The sequence below is a fragment of the Salvia hispanica genome, chromosome 5 (assembly GCF_029641045.1).
Source record: "Salvia hispanica isolate PSC_SH4W2 chromosome 5, Shi_PSC_v1, whole genome shotgun sequence".
Lineage (NCBI taxonomy): Eukaryota > Viridiplantae > Streptophyta > Magnoliopsida > Lamiales > Lamiaceae > Salvia > Salvia hispanica.
This window is the reverse complement of record NC_142696.1, coordinates 48,537,831-48,555,763: the sequence shown is the minus strand read 5'-3', so window position 1 is coordinate 48,555,763 and position 17,933 is coordinate 48,537,831. Positions and strand designations below refer to the sequence as shown.

Genomic DNA, 17,933 nt, shown 5'->3' with positions numbered 1-17,933 from the left:
GAGTGTATTAGAGTGTAAGATTAAATTAAAAAGTTAATGATCTTATCTAATGCTTAAATGTGGGTGGATGGCATAAACGAATATTTGTTAAATTTTAATAAAGAATAATAGTAATGAATTAATTGACTTAATTATCGCTTAAATGTGTTTATAGCCGTTATTTCCGCTTGTTCAATAAAGGTATCATACAATTATCATGACTAACTATCATATGATAATCTATCTAGAATTAAGTTATTTTGGTTGGCAGGAGTGATTATGACTAATCATCATATAATTTTCTATCTAAGATAAAGTTGTGAGATTCAATCTCATAAACCAAACACAATATATATTTAATCTCGAAATATAATCTTACAAATTGAATAGGCCGAAAGAGTATGATTTCCTCCAATATAGAGAATACTGATTACTAATACTATGTTTTTTTAGAGGAATTAAATATTTTATTAAACTATTGATAAATTAGTTATTTTAATTTTAATCGAAACTATGGCAAATTATGTTATGCCTGAATGGCTTCACTTAATCTAAAATCTTCTTTAAACTAATGCTAGGCATTAAGGTTCTAACATATCACATATAATTAATCCAGATTAAATCATTAATCAACTTTTCTTTACCTTTATCTCCCATTTAATTACTATATTAGTATATTTTAGATGGTCAATCACATGTTTCACGATCCAGGAGACACATGGGCCTCAAGTAAAAGATGTTTATTAACTTTTTTCTCTATAAATTTAGTGTCGAGAATCATCTTTAGTCATTTATTTATAGTTAATTAAACAACATACTAAACTTCTTTAAAATAAAAAATTTAGGAATTTATTAATTTAACAAGATAATAAAATTGTAAACTTCTTAAAGAATCCTTTGATCCCGTCAATATTATAAATTAAGAACTCTTAGTACAACATTACAATTTTAAATAGTACTTGCTAATATAAGAATGTGTTGTTGTCTGATTTTTCTTGAATTAGTTGATACATCCATTTATATTTAATTAGCTGCATTAGATTTGTAAATGCATGTTAGATAAGATACAATGAATTGTTAGAGGCGTGAAAATATCTAATTTGATAGATACATGGACTTATTTAATTAAACAAAAAATGAAAACTAATAAAGTAATTTAAACATTATCTATATTTGTTTTCATATTACAACTTGATCTAAAATTATAATTTCTGAAATCAAGAAAACACTTCTATATACCAATAAATTAATGATAAATTAATATGTATATATAAATTAATAAAAGTCCTACATCCCAAAACTATTAGTTTTAAAGTAATGAAGGATTATGCTTCAATTTGGATTTTCAGATTTCAAATAGTAAAGTTTGCATTATTCAAATACTATAAATCAAGTAAAATTTCAACTTATTTTTCCCCAACTTTAATTTACTTTCCTAAATAGAGCAATCCCACATTTTTGGCAAAACTACTATTTGTAATGAGAGTATTTAGCAAGCAAAATTCACTTTTAGCAGTTAAAGCACAAATTTGACAGCTATTTGGTGTAAGTTAGTAAAAACAGACAAGGAAGAATAATTCCTTCCCTAGATTGCAAGAAGACTGTTTTTAGGCTTTTCAAGCTATCTTACTTCCACATTCATCTTGTCTTATTATTTCTTTTGCTTTTAGAGTCCCACACACAACACCAACTAAACATATAGTGTTTACTATTTAATTAATCATAAATAATACACATTTAATATATCCACATGCAATGAATTCTTGAAATGCTATTGCTAATAATTATTGGAGCATTTGGTTTGACTTATAATGCAGGATTGATATAATAATCCAATCCAACTTACTCAAATGTTTGGTTTGCATGATTAGGAACGTGATAAATATATATCAGCCCACAATTAACCACCCAATTGGAAGATTATTTTATCACCTTAATTGGGGTTCAATTATTTTATCATCATCTAATCGTACTTCAAAGTTTTGAAAATACACTCGCAAAAAATAATACTCCCTCCATCTAAAAAAATAGTCTTATTCGTGGACGACACAAGTTTTAATATAAGAAATTTGGTAAAATAAGAAAGAAGAAAAAAAAAAGGTAAAGTAAGAGACATATGAATAAATTGTAAGTAAAGTAAGAACGTACGAAGAAAAAGTAGCTAAAATAAGGAGAACGAGAAAAAGTAGGTAAAGTATGAAATAAAGACTTCCCATTTATAAAAATACAGAAATGAGACTATTTCTTGAGAACATCCCAAAATGGCAAAATGAGACTATTTTTCGTGGACAGAGGGGAGGGAGTATTGGTTATATTTTTTGTATTTTTATAGTAATCCTTCAATTTATCTTATGAAACAATCAATCCAAACATAACAACTAAATAATGTAAATAAATCAGTCTTAGTATATTCTATCAATCTTAATTATTCACCAAATCAAAATCACTGTGTGTGTACATGTTATTTCAGTTCTTTGCTGTACTAAGAAGTTTGTTTTTCAAATATGTCAGTCATTCATTCTTTTGTCATTGTCAATATTGTTTATGGATGTGACAACAATCTGTATTTCATTAAAATATTTGGTTTCACTTTTTGTATTTAAATAAGTACACACTTTGAAATTGCTACTAAACCTCCACACTTTGCTGCATCATAAACCTTCCAACTTCCATCTTTTCACTCCCAAGATTGTATTTTTATGCATTAGTACAGCATGTTTGCTTGAAAATTCTGAACCTCTGACTTGAACAAATTGTGGGTCTTGATCTTTTTTCACAGGGTGATGTAAGTTCCACATTTCTTGAAAAATGAAGGCTTGTTCATACATGAAAAGGGCTTTGGTTTTCTTGATTTCTTGTTTGTGTGTAACCATGGAAGCAATGGGCAATGCAAGAAATTCTAGTGCTTCTACTTCTTCTTCTTCTTCTGTTAGCCCAAAAGTGCTAAACATTGGAGCATTGTTCACATTCAATTCCACCATTGGAAGGTCTGCAGGGCCAGCTCTTACTGCTGCAATTCGAGACGTAAACTCGGATTCGAGCATTCTCAATGGCACTAAGCTCAATCTCATCTTGCAGGATACTAACTGCAGTGGCTTTCTTGGAACATTTGAAGGTAAAGTTTTCACTTTTATTTAGTTTCTTTGCTAGTTTTAGAGCAAGATTGATTGCCTCCTAGAATGGCTGATTTAGTCCTCTTTATGCATGATACAAATAGCAACTTTTTTTTTTGTCATAAGCATTGATCATATATCAAGAGATTAGTATCTATATGATCATGAAATTCTTGATTAGGACAAGACCATACTATTGCAAAATTTCCTTTTCTATAGCCAACAACAACCTCTGTGTTGGTAGAAAAAAATTGGACATTTTGAAGTGTGAAAGTCACTATTTTCCATCTTCTCTTGTCAAATGATATATAGTGAATGCAATTTTGGTTAAATCTTTCATTTTACAAAGGCCTTGAAAACAGAAATTTTGAGATTGCCTCCTTACTTGTGCAGCTATGCAGCTTATGGGGAAAGACATTGTTGCTGCACTCGGGCCACAATCCTCGGGCATAGCTCACTCGATCTCCTTTATCATGAACGAGCTCCACGTGCCTCTCCTGTCGTTCGCTGCAACGGATCCCACTCTTTCGGCTCAGCATCAGTACCCTTACTTCCTCAGAACAACCATAAGTGATCATTTCCAAATGTATGCAGTCGCTGATCTCGTCTCGTATTTTGGATGGAGCGAAGTGGTGGCCGTCTTCGTGGACGATGACTATGGCAGAAACGGGATCTCTGTTCTGGGCGATGCTCTTGCCACGAAACGCGCCAAGATCTCTTACAAGGCGGCCTTAACCCCCGGTGCTTCAAGAACCGAGATTGACAGCATGTTGGTGGGGGTGAACTTGTTAGAAACCCGAGTTTTCGTAGTACATGTGAATCCGGATTCGGGCCTGAACATCTTCTCAGTAGCTAGCAAGCTTGGGATGATGAACAATGGCTATGTTTGGATAGCTACAGATTGGCTCACTTCTCTTCTAGATTCCTCTGAAGTCGAGCCAGAGACGCTCGAGCTCTTACAAGGAGTCGTTGCACTTCGCCATCACACTCCGGATTCTGATGCCAAAACAAGGTTTGCATCTACTTGGAGAGGCCTCAGGAGCAAGGAGACGACGCGCTTCAACACCTACGCGCTCTATGCTTACGACTCAGTGTGGCTGGTAGCGCGAGCCCTCAATGAGTTCTTCTCCAGTGGCGGAGCCATCACCTTCTCCGATGATCCAAGGCTGCAAGAGGCAGACGGTGGCAGCAAAAACGCCCGCATCACGTCTCTACGAGTCTTCAACGAGGGCTCGAGACTGCTGCAGGTGCTGCTCAGGATGAACTTCAGTGGTGCAGCTGGCCTAGTTCAGTTTGATTCGGCCAAGAATCTAGTCAATCCCTCGTTCGATGTTATAAACTTCGGAGGGGCTGGCTCGCGCAGTCTCGGCTACTGGTCGAATCACTCGGGCCTATCGACCGTTCCTCCCGAATCACAGCACACAAAGCCATCAAACACTAGCTCGAAAGCTAGTCAGCATCTCTACGGTGTGATATGGCCCGGGGAGACCACAAAGAGGCCCCGTGGATGGGTGTTTCCCGACAACGGGAAGCCTCTGCGGATCGCAGTGCCGTATAGAGTGAGTTTCCCTAGTTTTGTGACTAAAGATGAAGGGCCTTTAGGGGCTAAGGGATTCTGCATTGATGTGTTTGAAGCTGCACTTGCTTTGTTACCTTATCCTGTCCCTCACCAATACATCTTGTTTGGAGATGGTAAAAGGAATCCTTCCTTTGACAATATTGTCAATGATGTTGTCCAAGACGTGAGCCTCTCTCTCTCGAGACTAAAAATTCAGTAGTCCGGACATATTGACATGTGATATGCGGTGTGTCCAGCCAATTATAATTGCGTGCGAAGTAAAATGTGTCGTGTTTTTTGACAGAAATATGATGCTGCTGTAGGGGATGTGACCATCACAACAAACAGAACTAGGATTGTGGACTTCACACAGCCATACATGGACTCGGGCCTCGTCGTGGTCGCTCCGATGCAGAAGGTCAAATCGAGCCCGTGGGCGTTTCTGAAGCCGTTCACTTGGCAAATGTGGGCTGTGACCGGGGTCTTGTTCCTCTTCGTGGGCACCGTCGTGTGGATCCTCGAGCACCGGATGAACGCCGAGTTCCGGGGACCTCCGAGCCAGCAACTCGTCACCGTGTTTTGGTAGGCATTCGTTAAACCTAATGTGTGATCAACAAATCCGAAAACCGGATTTCAAAATTTTGTCCCATTTTTTTCGGATTTCGGTTCGGTTCGATTTCAATTTTAGGAAAATTCAATTTTCGGTTTTTCAAGTTCGATTTTGGTTCGGTTTTAGCATAAAAAACGAACCGAAAGACGAATGATCACCCATAAGCTAAAACTTTTTTTTTTGTGTGTGTTTCAGGTTCAGCTTCTCAACTATGTTTTTCTCACACAGTAAGTATTCAATAGAAAAATCAATGGAATTTCTTCCCTGAGTTTACAAAAGTGTTAAACTCTTTTTGCAGGAGAAAACACAGTTAGCACATTGGGGAGATTAGTGCTTATTTTATGGCTTTTCACAGTGCTGGTTATCAACTCAAGCTACACAGCTAGTTTGACATCAATCCTCACAGTTCAACAACTCAGTTCAAGAATTCAAGGGATTGATAGCTTGACCACAAGTTGGGAACCTATCGGGATCCAAGACGGATCGTTCGTGTATAGATACCTCGTCGACGACCTACACGTAGCCGAGTCAAGGCTACGGGTGTTAAAGGGCGAAGACGAGTACATCAGGGCTCTGGAACGGGGTCCGTCCGGCGGTGGGGTGGCCGCCATCATCGACGAGCTCCCGTACGTCGAGTTTTTCCTCTCCAACACGCGATGCCAGTTCACCACCGTCGGACAGGAGTTCACTAAGAGCGGATGGGGATTCGTAAGTCCTTCGAAATTCCTGGCTCCGTCACTGAGTGCGACGTAACGTCTCAAATTTTATCATGTACGTATCTTGACTTCGTGTTTCTTGACTTTCCGACTCGACAGGCTTTCCAGAGGGATTCGCCGTTGGCGGTTGACCTGTCGACGACTATCCTCCAGCTGTCGGAAAACGGAGAACTTCAGCGGATCCACGATAAGTGGCTCCCGCGCGAACGGTGCTCAACCCTAGAAGAACCGACCGACGACGCCCGACTTTCGTTGAAGAGCTTCTGGGGCCTGTTTCTCATCTGCGGCGTCACGTGTGTCGGTGCCCTGGCATTCTTCTTTGGCCGGGTTTGTTTCCAGTACAACAGGTTGAGTGCGGACGGAGGGCCGGTCATACCTGGGCCGACCGATCCGGCCAACCAATCGCGCATTTGCGGGCTCTTCAAGGCTCTTATGGATATCATCGATAGGAAAGAGACAGAAATCAAAGATATGTTCAGACAAATGAGGGAAGATTCGAATAGGGAAGCTGAAGCCGGCCGAGACTCGAACAGGCCGAGCAGCTAAAACGAGTTCGCTTCATCGACTCTTCCCGAACTCACAGCCTAGTTTGGTAATAAGACATATATACAGTTTGATTGATTGATGGGTAAAATACATGGGAGGGACATTGCTGCAACAGGGGCAATTTATTCATTTTTTTTACATGACTTCTGAATATATGAGAGATAAAAAGGAGTATAATGTGTGGATTGAACAGTGTGACAAAACTATGTATAAAATTGAAAAAAACAAAAAAAACTGATTATTTGCAGTAGTTTCATCAAGTGTATTGAATTCAAGAGGAGATAGTAATATTTTTATTACAAAAAGAAGTTGGAACTGACTCTGCTTGCAGATAACTCTCCATAACAGTAACATTATTCGGGTTTGGCCTCGGGTTTCGCCTCTCTTTTGGGAGGATCCAGATCCAAGTAGACGAAGGGATCAGTAGGCTCTTCCCTGCAAATTTTGATTTCATCATATGTAGAGAAACTAAAACAGCACGAAAGAGTTCATTTAAATTGAATTGATCGAGTTTTGACAACGAGCAAATGGATAGTGAGGATTCTTCTACCAAGCCCCTTTTCGATTTATTTGACATTCTCCACAAGCAAGGGTTTTGATTTCTTACAATATCATGGAGAAACGAAAAAAAATGGACAGAAAACACACAAACAATGTGGAACAAAATGACATCTAGCAAAATTGAAGGCAAACGAGTTAGGTACGACATACCCTGGTTTTGATCGCATGCACTGATAAAATAGCTTGAAAGGGGCTGGAATTGTTTTGAAAGGGTTGCCTTCAAAAAGTGCCTGTGGAACACAGAGATCAATAGACTCAAAATACGAATTTTCGAAGCACTTAAATGCTCACTGCAACCACCTAACCGATAAGGCATTTGAAGAGATATTACCAAATATTTCATGAGCAAATATCTTCAATCTTTTATCTAAACAACCGAGCATAATTAAACAAATCAAGTGTCGTCTTAACTCTCTGGATGGCCAGCATAGGTTCAAAATCGATTACATGGAGTTTCAGTATGTGATTTGATCTTTCAGCTTTGAGTGTTCATTCACCTCAACCATAAGTGCAATAATGTCAGAAAAGAAGATAAGAATAAATGCCATTATACATGTAACATCAAATACGGCCAACATAGGTTCGATTATATGGTGTTTCAGCAAGTGATTTGATCTATCTATTTTAAATGTACATTCACCTCAACCACAAATGCATTAATGTTAGAAATGAAGATAAATGCATTTCATTGTCCGTGTACATCAAATACGCCCTAATTGCCATAGCAGAAAATGCTCGAAACTGTATTTTTTCGGCATCGCCTTTGCAAAGAAGCTCAATGCCAGCAATTTCATATGAATCAAATCGGTAAGTCGAAGCAGAGAGTTTACTTTACTTAAGACGCAGATTTCTTATAACAATTCAAATTCAACATTTCACAGATATCACAACTGATTAAAAGGGCTCATCACAGCAAAATCAGAAGCTATTTTCATCAGATAAACAGTTTCTCAACATCATCTCATTTAATTTAACACATTTTCTACTAAGTGAGGAATAAAAGACGCATTTTTTAGCTTTTTTGTAAACCCCTCTTAGAAACCCCCTGCATAGAATTCGATAACAATAGCAGCAAATTAACATCGCCATTTCCATATTCTTAGACTGACGGAGCAAATTCAAGCTGTAATACTATGGAGAGGAAAGAGTTTAAATTGAGAATGAAGAATTGATCGAATTGAATCGATTACTAACATAGATGACATCTTCGACGCGGTCGTTGCATCTGTGAGCTTTGACTTCGCGTTTATAGACCTCTTCGTCGACCCATGGACTGTGCCTTCTTGGCACCGGCCTCTCGCTCATTTCTTCTGGCTTGATTGATGTGATCTAGGGTTTCGAAATTGGGGATTTTGGCGAACAAGATGAAAAGGGGTGACCGCAGATTAGTCGAGCCTCGTGCTGTCTTTACTTTTAAAATTTTGAGACCAATTCATTTAATTAAGCTCAAATAAGCTTCTAGATTTAGTTACATAATTATTTTATCAATTATAACCTAATATATTCATTATTTATAAAATATCAACATACCTAGTGGTCGATATTCGGATTTTATTATCTCAATTAGACTGATAAATGATAATTTGAATGATATTAGATGGTGGAATCGTGGAAGGTACCCATATAGCTTCATGGGAAGTCGTATTGTTGTTGAACATGGTGAGGATGTCGTCTCGATGTATATACATGTTACTACTTAGGGGCTTCTTGGTATGATGGAATGGAATGTGATTTCTATTCTCATTCTATTCAATTACTTGATGTGATGGAATGAACGAGTGAATGGATGAAAATGCAAAGAAAATCCAAGGAAAATGACATCTCATTCCTATCTTTATTCTATTTCAACATCCATTCCATTCCATTTCACTCTCATTCCATTCCATCGTACCAAGCATGTCCTAAACTAATTGATCTTTAATAGATTATAGTGCTTTTCTCTTCTGTGTGTTTTTTCATATCTTTTCTAGTGTTTTATAGAGTTAATTAGTTGTTATTGTAGATTTTTGTGATTGATTAAGAGTTGATAAATTGCGATGCTCAAGTATAATTCAGTTGATAAAATATTTTTCTTTAATTAATAGATTGAAAATTTAAATCACTACTCCCACATGAATATCTAGAAAATTATTATTGAACATATTTAATAAATGTTGACACATTGTAGGCTTTAGCTTTAGCAGGAGTTGGTTTATATTTAATGAGCTTCATTTCACTTTTACTAAATTATTCGTATTATATTATAAAACTAAATAAAATGGGAGTTATATTTATTACTTAAAATTTGTGTTAAGTCAAATAAGAAGTCCTGATACGGGATGGAGGGAATTGCTATGCACAAGCATGAATTTAAGGAGAATTTAGCTAAGAAATATTGTAGAGTAGTAATAAAATTTTCAAATTGAATTCCAACTAGTTCATAATTAAATTGATCGAAAATTTCCAAAATAGTTAATCATGAGTAATGGAGACTTCACTTTTTTACCTAATCTCCAAAATGCAAAACTCCAAAACATCACTTTTAGTTACCATAACGATCAAGAATTCAACGACAAAGAAGAAGAATTCAACACCCTCAATCTCATTGCACTGCCGATCAAAACCTCGACATTCACGAAACTCATCCAAAAATTCACATCCCACAAATTTTTCTCAGTTAAAAACTCGAGATGGGCTTCCTCTGCAATGTAGTCGACGCTGTGCTCTTCGTCTTCTTCCTCATCATCGCCGCCGCAGCGCCGCTCCTCGACGCCCAATCCTGCCTCCCGCGGCGCCTCTTTCCGCCGCTCCTCTTGGAGCTCAAGAGGTGGTACACGGAAGAACACGGCGATTATTTGATCTCTGAAAGCCCGCATTTCTTCGTCGGGCTTGTTTGGGTGGAGCTCGTCTTCCAGTGGCCTCTCGCTCTCGCGTCTCTCTACGCCATTGCAGCGGGGAAGTCGTGGCTGAACACCACCTGTTTGCTTTATGGCGCTTCCACTCTGACCTCCATGGTACACTTGGTTTTTTTTTTTTTTTTTCAATGTCTTTTGTTAATGGATTTGCCAAGATGAGGAAAATAGGAACAAATGTTATTTTTTTTAGTCGAATTCTGGTTTATCCCGTAACTTTAAAAATCAGTCGGAAAAATACGAAGTTTAACATTAGGGGAATGTTCAGATCGTCTATGTGAAATCCGTTGTCGCTGTGACGCATGTGTCGCGAATTGATGATGTGGCTGAATAGGTATTAAGTGTGTTACCATATTGAATACGAATGGACCTAGCTAAGGTTTCAAACTTGTGGCGAGTCAAAATTGGACTATAAATATACTCCCTCTATCAGCAAAATGTTGTTCATGTTTGACTCGGCATAATTTTTAAGAAATATGAAAAAAATGAGTGGAAAAAATGAGTGGAATGTAGGCCCCATATTTATATACTATTAGTTTTATAATAGAATGTGAGTGTAATGAGTTGGTGGAAAGTAGGGTTCATTTATCAAAAATGGGAAGAAAAAAGAAGCAAAGTGGACAATATTTCACGGACGAACCAAAATGGCAAAACTGGACAATATTTCACGGACGGATGAAGTATATGTGCGTGTGAGAAAATATTTAGATTCAAATGGATCTAGCTAAGGCTTAGCTTCATAATAGATTCAAATGGATCTAGCTAAGGCTTAGCTTCGTAATGGATTATGAGTACAAGGATGTGAAGCTTTAGATATTCAGCCACTTTCCCTATTTTTTTAGGTATTGTCATCTAATATCACGAAACTTTCAAAAAGTTTGGTTTTTCCCACGAACTTTAAAATTGGCAAATAATATCACGAACTTTACCCCTTGTTTGTTTTTTCCCACGAATGAAAAAATTCATGTTATTTAATACATTGAAGAACAATTTTGGAGGGTGTGCTTCAAGAAAAATTATCTTCAAAGATTGAAAAACTTGAAGCTCTCAAAATTGTTGTTGAAAAATTACGAAAAAAAATCCGTTTATTTGAAGAATTTTTTCATTCGTGGGAAAAAACAAACCCGGGATAAAGTTCGTGATATTATTTGCCAATTTTAAAGTTCGTGGGAAAACCCAACTTTTTGAAAGTTTCGTGATATTAGATGTCAATATCCCTTTTTTAAATTTATTTTTGTTGCGTCAGTTGGCTCTAAAAATTTGAGTTTAATCTTGATCTTGATTTCTTTAATTTTGAGGAGGGAAACGGGTCAAATTTCTTTCGATGCATAAGGAAATTAAGGAAGTATTTATATGTCCAATCAAACCTTTGTAATGGGCCTTTAAATAGTAACGGGCCGGGATTATTTGGTATCTTAGCGAGACTTTAATCTTGGGCGAATCGACCTAACCGAATGGCGCCAAAATTGAAAGTGGTTAGGAAACAAGAATGTATATATGCTTACAATTAAAAAGAGCTTATTTGCATATTTAAAATTTTAATCTCCTTCTTTTCCTCTCGTGATCATAAAAATTGAATCATTATTTGTGTGTGCGCGCTCGCTGCAGTGTGATGGAATCGATGTCTGTCTTTTAATCGAATATGACTTGATTTCAGGTTGCAGTACTAGCAGAGCTGAAACGATCCAACCGGGCATCTGATAAGCTCATAGACATGTATTTCCCATTCTTGGGGTTTGCGGGTTTAGCCGTGTTGCGTGGTTTGTTCGGTCACTCAGAGAGGAGCGCGACAATCGGGAGACGGCCTCTCCCAAGGAAAAAGAGGGCTTGACACTAAAGATGTGCTCTTTAGAAAATTAGTTCTAGCCTACATTGTGAAATAGATTCCTTTTTTTGTTCTTGATTTTGTAGTTCTTGGCTTGGAGTGTAGGAATCATGTTCTATGGTAGTACTACTTGCTTAGACTTGTGATTTTGTTCCCGCCGTTTTTTGAAATTTGATTTCTATTCAGGCTTCGTTCGGTTTGTCGTATTGGCCCAATATTAGCTTGGGCCAAGACTGGTTTATTTTAAACTGGTCTAGTTCCACAGTGTTGATTTTCACCGTTCTTCAGTGTTTATTTATCTCCCGATTTTAACGAGGCTGATTTGTCGAACTACAAAAAATACGAAATAATGCCGTTAACTACCGATGAATTTAATCTTGATATATTGCCTCCGTCCCAAATTATTTGAGTCGTATTCCATTTTGGATTGTCTCAAGTTACTTGAGTCATTTCTTTTTTTAGCTAAAAATAAAACATCTAATCTCATCCACTTTATCCTTTCTTTTACTTTGCTCTATCTTTTTTCTCTTACTCTATTTGTCTCCTCTATTTTATTTAACTCACTAAACATAACTTTCTTAAATTTCGTGCCAAAAAAATGCTTCAAGTAACGTGGGACGGAGGGAATAGTATTTTACTAAGTTACTCCATTTTGTTTAATAAATTGACCAACATAATTTTATAATTGTTCTCTTATTTCACCAACTTTTTAATATTACAGTCTCTTTCCCCTTTCTCATTGATGTAAATTTGAGCTGCTTCCTCTATATTTTAGCTTGTTTTTGTGGCTCATTTTTCTTTTTTAAGTTTTTTGAGAAAAGAAAAAAAAAACTAGTTTGTGAAATTAGTATAAAATGTGGTTTGTTTATAAATTTTGATTTCTTTTGTTTATTCTTAATAGTAGTACTAGTTAAATATGAAAATTTTAACATCTCTGGAAATTTAACAATACAGTAGTTCACATCAAGCATGTGATGTAAACTAAATAAGAATGTAACATTTGATGTTGAAATCTTGATTTACGTATGAACATTTGAGCAATTGTTGCTGGCAAAGGTACAATTATTAAGCCCATAAGAAATTTGAGCCACAAATCAAATTTTGCTTCATAAAATGACAAACACTTTCCCATCAGATTTTTTCACCGCTTGAAATTAACGATGTTTATACATCGTGCAAATAACATTTTCTTTTTTGTTAGAACAGAAATGCTCAAAATCAAAATTGAATTGCAATTTCAATGAAATCAAGTTAATTAACACTAACTAAAATCAATGTTAAAAAGTTGTGAACGAACTACCGAAAATATAAAAATCAAATTTTAAAATATTCAGGCTTTTATCATAATTTTTTCCACCTATGCCCTAAAATGTTACTGAAACATCTCAAAATTAAGATCATTGCAAATTGAGTCAAAATTGATGCATTATTTATTAGTCTTGAACCAATGCATATTTTTAAATGTCTACAAAAATTGCGAGCTACTACAAAATAACAATTCCAAAATCAATAGTTCAAAATTTGTTAAAATCTCTACAAAAATTTCCCAACCGTTAAATCAAAATTTCCAGCATAGCAATTCCAAAATCAATAGTTCAAAATTTGTTAAAATCTCTACAAAAATTTCCCAACCGTTAAATCAAAATTTCCAGCATAGCTTTGATTTGCGTGAGATATTTTAACATAAATTGACGAGCAATTTAATGAGAACCGTATGTTGTAAACTCGCATTTGTCACATCAATGACAACAAATGTTTTCATAGAAAGCGCCAAATGAAGATTCAGCGATTTTGCAGTTTCTTTTATTCAAACATTATTACTAATATTTTCTTTTGAAACTAGCGTGATGAAACAGTTGGTCAAGTGTCAACATTATAGTACAACATTTTTGCTTGCCAAAAATATAATTAATTACAATTTTTATATATTAATTGAAGGCTTACAACTTGTCCAATTTCATTTTCAAATACATATGTGATGCTTTGCAATTTATGTTAATTAATTTGTCATTTAGTTATATTTGTACGACAATGAGTTCGACTCTTCTCCATCGTTGAATATATTTTAGGAGTGGAAGAAATAAAAGTAATCGAGTTCGAGGTCATGAAAAACATATGTTCCTTATTTTTTTAGCTTATGAAACTTTCTAAACGTTCTGTGCATTTAAATTCTCAAAAAATTATCGATTGATACAGTTTATGGTTCTGACTTACCTTTGTAGATAATTTGTTTCTTACAATTTTAGATCCCTTTTGGTGTATCGTCGCTTTGTTGAACTGAGTGTTAGTGGATCTTGCATTATTATATGTTTTTGTTTGACGTTAATTAGATCATCTAATAATTTTCTATAGTGCTCTTTTGTGTGTTTGACGTTGTATTGATTTAGTTGCGGTTTAAATTATCACATTTCTTAGTAGACCTTGCTCGTTAATTCCTTACTTTGACCACTTTTGTAGTATTAATTGAAAAAGAGTAGGTAGATTAAACCTAATATCTCTCTCGCTTTAAAAGAATCTCGTCGTGTTTCAACTTTGTTGCTTGAGCTAGTTATACCTCGTTACCAACTTGAAGCACAATTTTTAGAAAAAATGTGAAACTCCACCAACCAAATTAGGTAAATATGGAATGAGGTATACCAATACAAGTCCAACTTCTTCATTCAAAATCAAAATCTACAATAAATCCAAAAACAACCCAAATTGGACATTTCCATCCAAGTTACCACCAAATTGCATACAATTCACCCCTCTTTGTCTTTGCCTCTTCCAACCAGCTGATAGGCAGCAGATACACTCCAACATCCACCCCAGCCCTAACCTACCCGAGAGGCCGGCCTTCGCGCTCCGCGTGGGCCCCACCGCACCCGGCCACCCTCTATATAAATAGCCCTAACCATTTTGTAGTTCAAAACTCACCCCCAAAGTCTCTCCACTAGTAGTAGTAACACACCAAATCAAATAAAAAAATCTCTACTATTCCTACTACTAGTTTATTACTACAACATTCCTCAACACAATCAAATGAAGAATATGGCTTTCTCACCAAACCAATCCTTCACAACCACAGCAACATTGTCCGAAAACCTCCTCAAAAGATCCCCTTTTCTCCCAAAACCTCAAACTCTCCCAACATTGCACCACTCCAAGAAAGATGTGTGCCTCCGCAAGCCCTTATATATCTCCTCCGCCACGGGGTTCGGCTCCTCCGTGGCAGGGCCGGAGGGCTCCCCGAGAGCTGGAGTCCCGTGCAACGCCTACGAGGCCCGCTCGCAGCCCATCCCGATCAGCATTGAGTTCGACCGGGAGGGCGCCGCGCAGAAGGCCAAGATCGGGGCCTACTTCGCCACGTGGTGGGCCCTCAACGTGGTCTTCAACATCTACAACAAGAAAGTCCTCAACGCCTTCCCCTTCCCCTGGCTGACGTCGACGCTGTCGCTCGCCGCCGGCTCCCTCATCATGCTCGTCTCGTGGGCCTCGAGGATCGCCGAGGCCCCCGAGACCGACCTCGATTTCTGGAAAGCTCTTTTCCCGGTAAATATAATATAATATACTCCCTTCGTCCCCGATTAAGAGTCACACTTTTCCATTTCGGTCCGTCCTCAATTAAGAGTCACACTTCATTTTTACCATAAATATAAGTAGGTCCTACGTTCCACTAACTCACTTCACTCACATTTTATTATAAAATCAATATAAAAAAGTGGGTCCCACATTCCATTAACTTTTTCAATCAACTTAGATTTACATTTCTTAAAATCCGTGCCCAGTCAAAGTGTGACTCTTAATCGGGAATAAAGGGAGTAATATAATATTCTCTAGTGTCTCGTTTTGCGTACCATTTATTAAAATGGGAAACATTTAACTAACCGACCGTGTGCGCTGCAGGTTGCTGTCGCACACACGATAGGACACGTGGCGGCCACCGTCAGCATGTCAAAAGTGGCGGTTTCTTTCACTCACATCATAAAGAGCGGTGAACCAGCTTTCACCGTTCTGGTGTCGAGGTTCCTGCTCGGAGAGGCTTTCTCGTTGCCGGTTTACCTCTCCCTGCTGCCTATCATCGGCGGCTGCGCACTATCCGCCGCCACCGAGCTCAATTTCAATCTCATCGGTAAGAACACGCGACACGTGTCGGTCAGTGCTCTGTTAATTAATGAAATAAAATACGAGATTGAAAAGTTAAAATAATGGTTGTTTGACTAATGGATGCAGGTTTTATGGGGGCAATGTTGTCAAATTTGGCATTTGTATTTAGGAACATATTCTCAAAGAGAGGAATGAATGGAAAATCAGTTGGAGGAATGAATTACTATGCTTGTCTCTCAATTATGTCCCTTTTCATTCTCACCCCTTTTGCTATTGCTGTGGAGGGCCCACAATTATGGGCTGTTGGTTGGGAAAAGGCTGTCTCTCAAATTGGGCCTAATTTCATATGGTAATTTATCTCAATTTTATCTTTTATTTGCAAGTAGCAATATCTTTTCTTTGTCACAACATGACCAAATTAATGTGGAAAAAATTGTAGGTGGGTGGTGGCTCAAAGTGTGTTTTACCATCTATACAATCAAGTGTCATACATGTCTCTAAATGAGATATCTCCATTGACATTTAGCATTGGCAACACAATGAAGAGAATATCAGTGATAGTAGCATCCATCATCATCTTCAATACTCCTCTTCAGCCAATCAATGCTCTTGGTGCTGCCATTGCAATCTCTGGCACTTTTCTCTATTCTCAGGTATTTAACATTAAAACTATGCAGCCACACAATAAATATTTATATTTTATTTCACAAAATTTAAATCTATAAAATCAAATATTAGTACTATTTTCTTTTGTAGAAGTGTGTGGACAGGGGTTGCGCTAGTGTGCTAACTAATTTACAGTAATAACTAATAACTTTCAATTCTGTGTATTAAAATTATCAACATAAAGACATAATTACATCAATACAACATGTAAATTTAAAATATCAATACAAAGACATAAGTTTATCAACACAAGAAGATTGATAAATTTATATCTTAGTGTTGATATTTTTAATATACACCATTGATATTAGTTATTAGTTATTACTGTAAATTAGTTAGTATTTGATCCCACACCGTGGGGACAGTCATAATGTGACTTTTTTGCATCATTCTAAGAATTAAGTTTTTATACTCTGTTCTAAGGTTTTATTATATTGGAAAAATGAATATATTTCCTTTTCAACTGTTTTAGGACAAAAACTCTGATCTCTTTTTCGTGTAACATGTGAGTTTGCAACTTGTCACATATGTTTAATATCTTACCCATCACTTTGATGCAACTCACGAAATCTACTAGATCCACTATTTGTTTTTATCTATTTTACAATTAAGATGACACTAAGTACTATTGAAACATTTCAATGGTGCCTCAAATTTATAGAAATTTCAAAACCCTCAAATTCTTTTCGATGAAGTTTTTAATACTTTTCTCTGATGAAAGTTGTATTTTTTTTATGCAGGCTAAGCAGTGATTAAGGAGAAGGATTTTGCGAGGGAGAGAAGCATGTTCAAGTATATTTAACAATGAACTAACATGATATAAAAAAAATAAAGCAATGATTTATGAATATTGGTTAGTAGAGATGAAAAAATGAGACTTCAGTTGGATGTAATTTTCTTATGACATAAGGTAGTTTAAGTAGATATATATAATAAGATTAATGTATAATAGTAATTCTTTATTAATTAGATTGATGTTGTTTCATTTTCTATTCCAAGTACGGAAATGTAACGTGTGATTAATATTACCTATTTACTTCTCTATATTTCTGAATTTTGTTTTTGTATTTTTATTGTTTTGCTGAATTCCTCTCTTTAATTTAGCTTATGTGAAAATTATAAGTATGCAGAAAAAAAAGAAATTAGAGCTGAATTTCAAAAAGACTATTTTCATACTACACATTGTGATGGGGGCAATTAGTGAAACGTCTTCTACCACTTTTTAATTATCCAAGCAAAAAGCATTTAAAGGGTAAATGGAGATCGAAGTTTTTCTACTCTATTTTATTATCTCTCTCAACTTTAATTATTTAATTACTATTATTTTTATAAACATGTGAAAAAAATAAGTGACTCGACCACCTTCAACTACCTTGAGATTA

The 17,933-nt window shown here is 36.3% G+C and overlaps 4 protein-coding genes across 4 annotated transcripts; 3 read left to right on the top strand and 1 right to left on the bottom strand.

Annotated features, from left to right (window-relative positions):
* The first annotated feature begins 2,598 nt into the window (after positions 1–2,598).
* Positions 2,599–6,778, top strand: LOC125186617 (glutamate receptor 3.4-like). Its single transcript, XM_048083020.2, has 6 exons — positions 2,599–3,094; positions 3,486–4,834; positions 4,955–5,232; positions 5,456–5,487; positions 5,559–5,968; positions 6,076–6,778. Exons 1-6 carry the CDS (start codon positions 2,788–2,790, stop codon positions 6,520–6,522), a joined length of 2,823 nt encoding a protein of 940 aa, XP_047938977.1. The 5' UTR covers positions 2,599–2,787; the 3' UTR covers positions 6,523–6,778.
* Positions 6,708–8,499, bottom strand: LOC125186618 (uncharacterized). Its single transcript, XM_048083021.2, has 3 exons — positions 8,278–8,499; positions 7,234–7,313; positions 6,708–6,957 (listed from the first exon to the last, which is right to left on the bottom strand). The coding sequence occupies exons 1-3, from the start codon at positions 8,386–8,388 to the stop codon at positions 6,876–6,878; spliced, it is 273 nt and encodes a 90-aa protein (XP_047938978.1). The 5' UTR covers positions 8,389–8,499; the 3' UTR covers positions 6,708–6,875.
* Positions 8,500–9,653: 1,154 nt separating this feature from the next.
* LOC125186633 (uncharacterized) lies at positions 9,654–12,056 on the top strand. Its single transcript, XM_048083039.2, has 2 exons — positions 9,654–10,076; positions 11,632–12,056. The coding sequence occupies exons 1-2, from the start codon at positions 9,753–9,755 to the stop codon at positions 11,803–11,805; spliced, it is 498 nt and encodes a 165-aa protein (XP_047938996.1). The 5' UTR covers positions 9,654–9,752; the 3' UTR covers positions 11,806–12,056.
* A 2,644-nt stretch (positions 12,057–14,700) lies between these two features.
* LOC125191128 (glucose-6-phosphate/phosphate translocator 2, chloroplastic-like) lies at positions 14,701–17,605 on the top strand. The gene is made up of 5 exons (XM_048088599.2): positions 14,701–15,330; positions 15,685–15,910; positions 16,012–16,234; positions 16,325–16,538; positions 17,292–17,605. Exons 1-5 carry the CDS (start codon positions 14,821–14,823, stop codon positions 17,301–17,303), a joined length of 1,185 nt encoding a protein of 394 aa, XP_047944556.1. The 5' UTR covers positions 14,701–14,820; the 3' UTR covers positions 17,304–17,605.
* The last annotated feature ends 328 nt before the right edge of the window (positions 17,606–17,933 follow it).

Bases quoted from the DNA above. Each gene is read 5' to 3' on its own strand.
- LOC125186617 (XM_048083020.2), top strand. From the start codon at position 2,788: ATGAAGGCTTGTTCATACATGAAAAGGGCTTTGGTTTTCTTGATTTCT. The intron at 3,095-3,485 runs GTAAAGTTTTCA...TTACTTGTGCAG, and splicing joins CTTTCTTGGAACATTTGAAG to CTATGCAGCTTATGGGGAAA. The intron at 5,969-6,075 runs GTAAGTCCTTCG...CCGACTCGACAG, and splicing joins CTAAGAGCGGATGGGGATTC to GCTTTCCAGAGGGATTCGCC.
- LOC125186618 (XM_048083021.2), bottom strand. From the start codon at position 8,388: ATGAGCGAGAGGCCGGTGCCAAGAAGGCACAGTCCATGGGTCGACGAA. The intron at 7,314-8,277 runs GTTAGTAATCGA...TGTGTTCCACAG, and splicing joins GCGTCGAAGATGTCATCTAT to GCACTTTTTGAAGGCAACCC. The intron at 6,958-7,233 runs GTATGTCGTACC...CAAAATTTGCAG, and splicing joins TGCATGCGATCAAAACCAGG to GGAAGAGCCTACTGATCCCT.
- LOC125186633 (XM_048083039.2), top strand. From the start codon at position 9,753: ATGGGCTTCCTCTGCAATGTAGTCGACGCTGTGCTCTTCGTCTTCTTC. The intron at 10,077-11,631 runs GTACACTTGGTT...ACTTGATTTCAG, and splicing joins CTTCCACTCTGACCTCCATG to GTTGCAGTACTAGCAGAGCT.
- LOC125191128 (XM_048088599.2), top strand. From the start codon at position 14,821: ATGAAGAATATGGCTTTCTCACCAAACCAATCCTTCACAACCACAGCA. The intron at 15,331-15,684 runs GTAAATATAATA...TGTGCGCTGCAG, and splicing joins TCTGGAAAGCTCTTTTCCCG to GTTGCTGTCGCACACACGAT. The intron at 15,911-16,011 runs GTAAGAACACGC...TAATGGATGCAG, and splicing joins GCTCAATTTCAATCTCATCG to GTTTTATGGGGGCAATGTTG.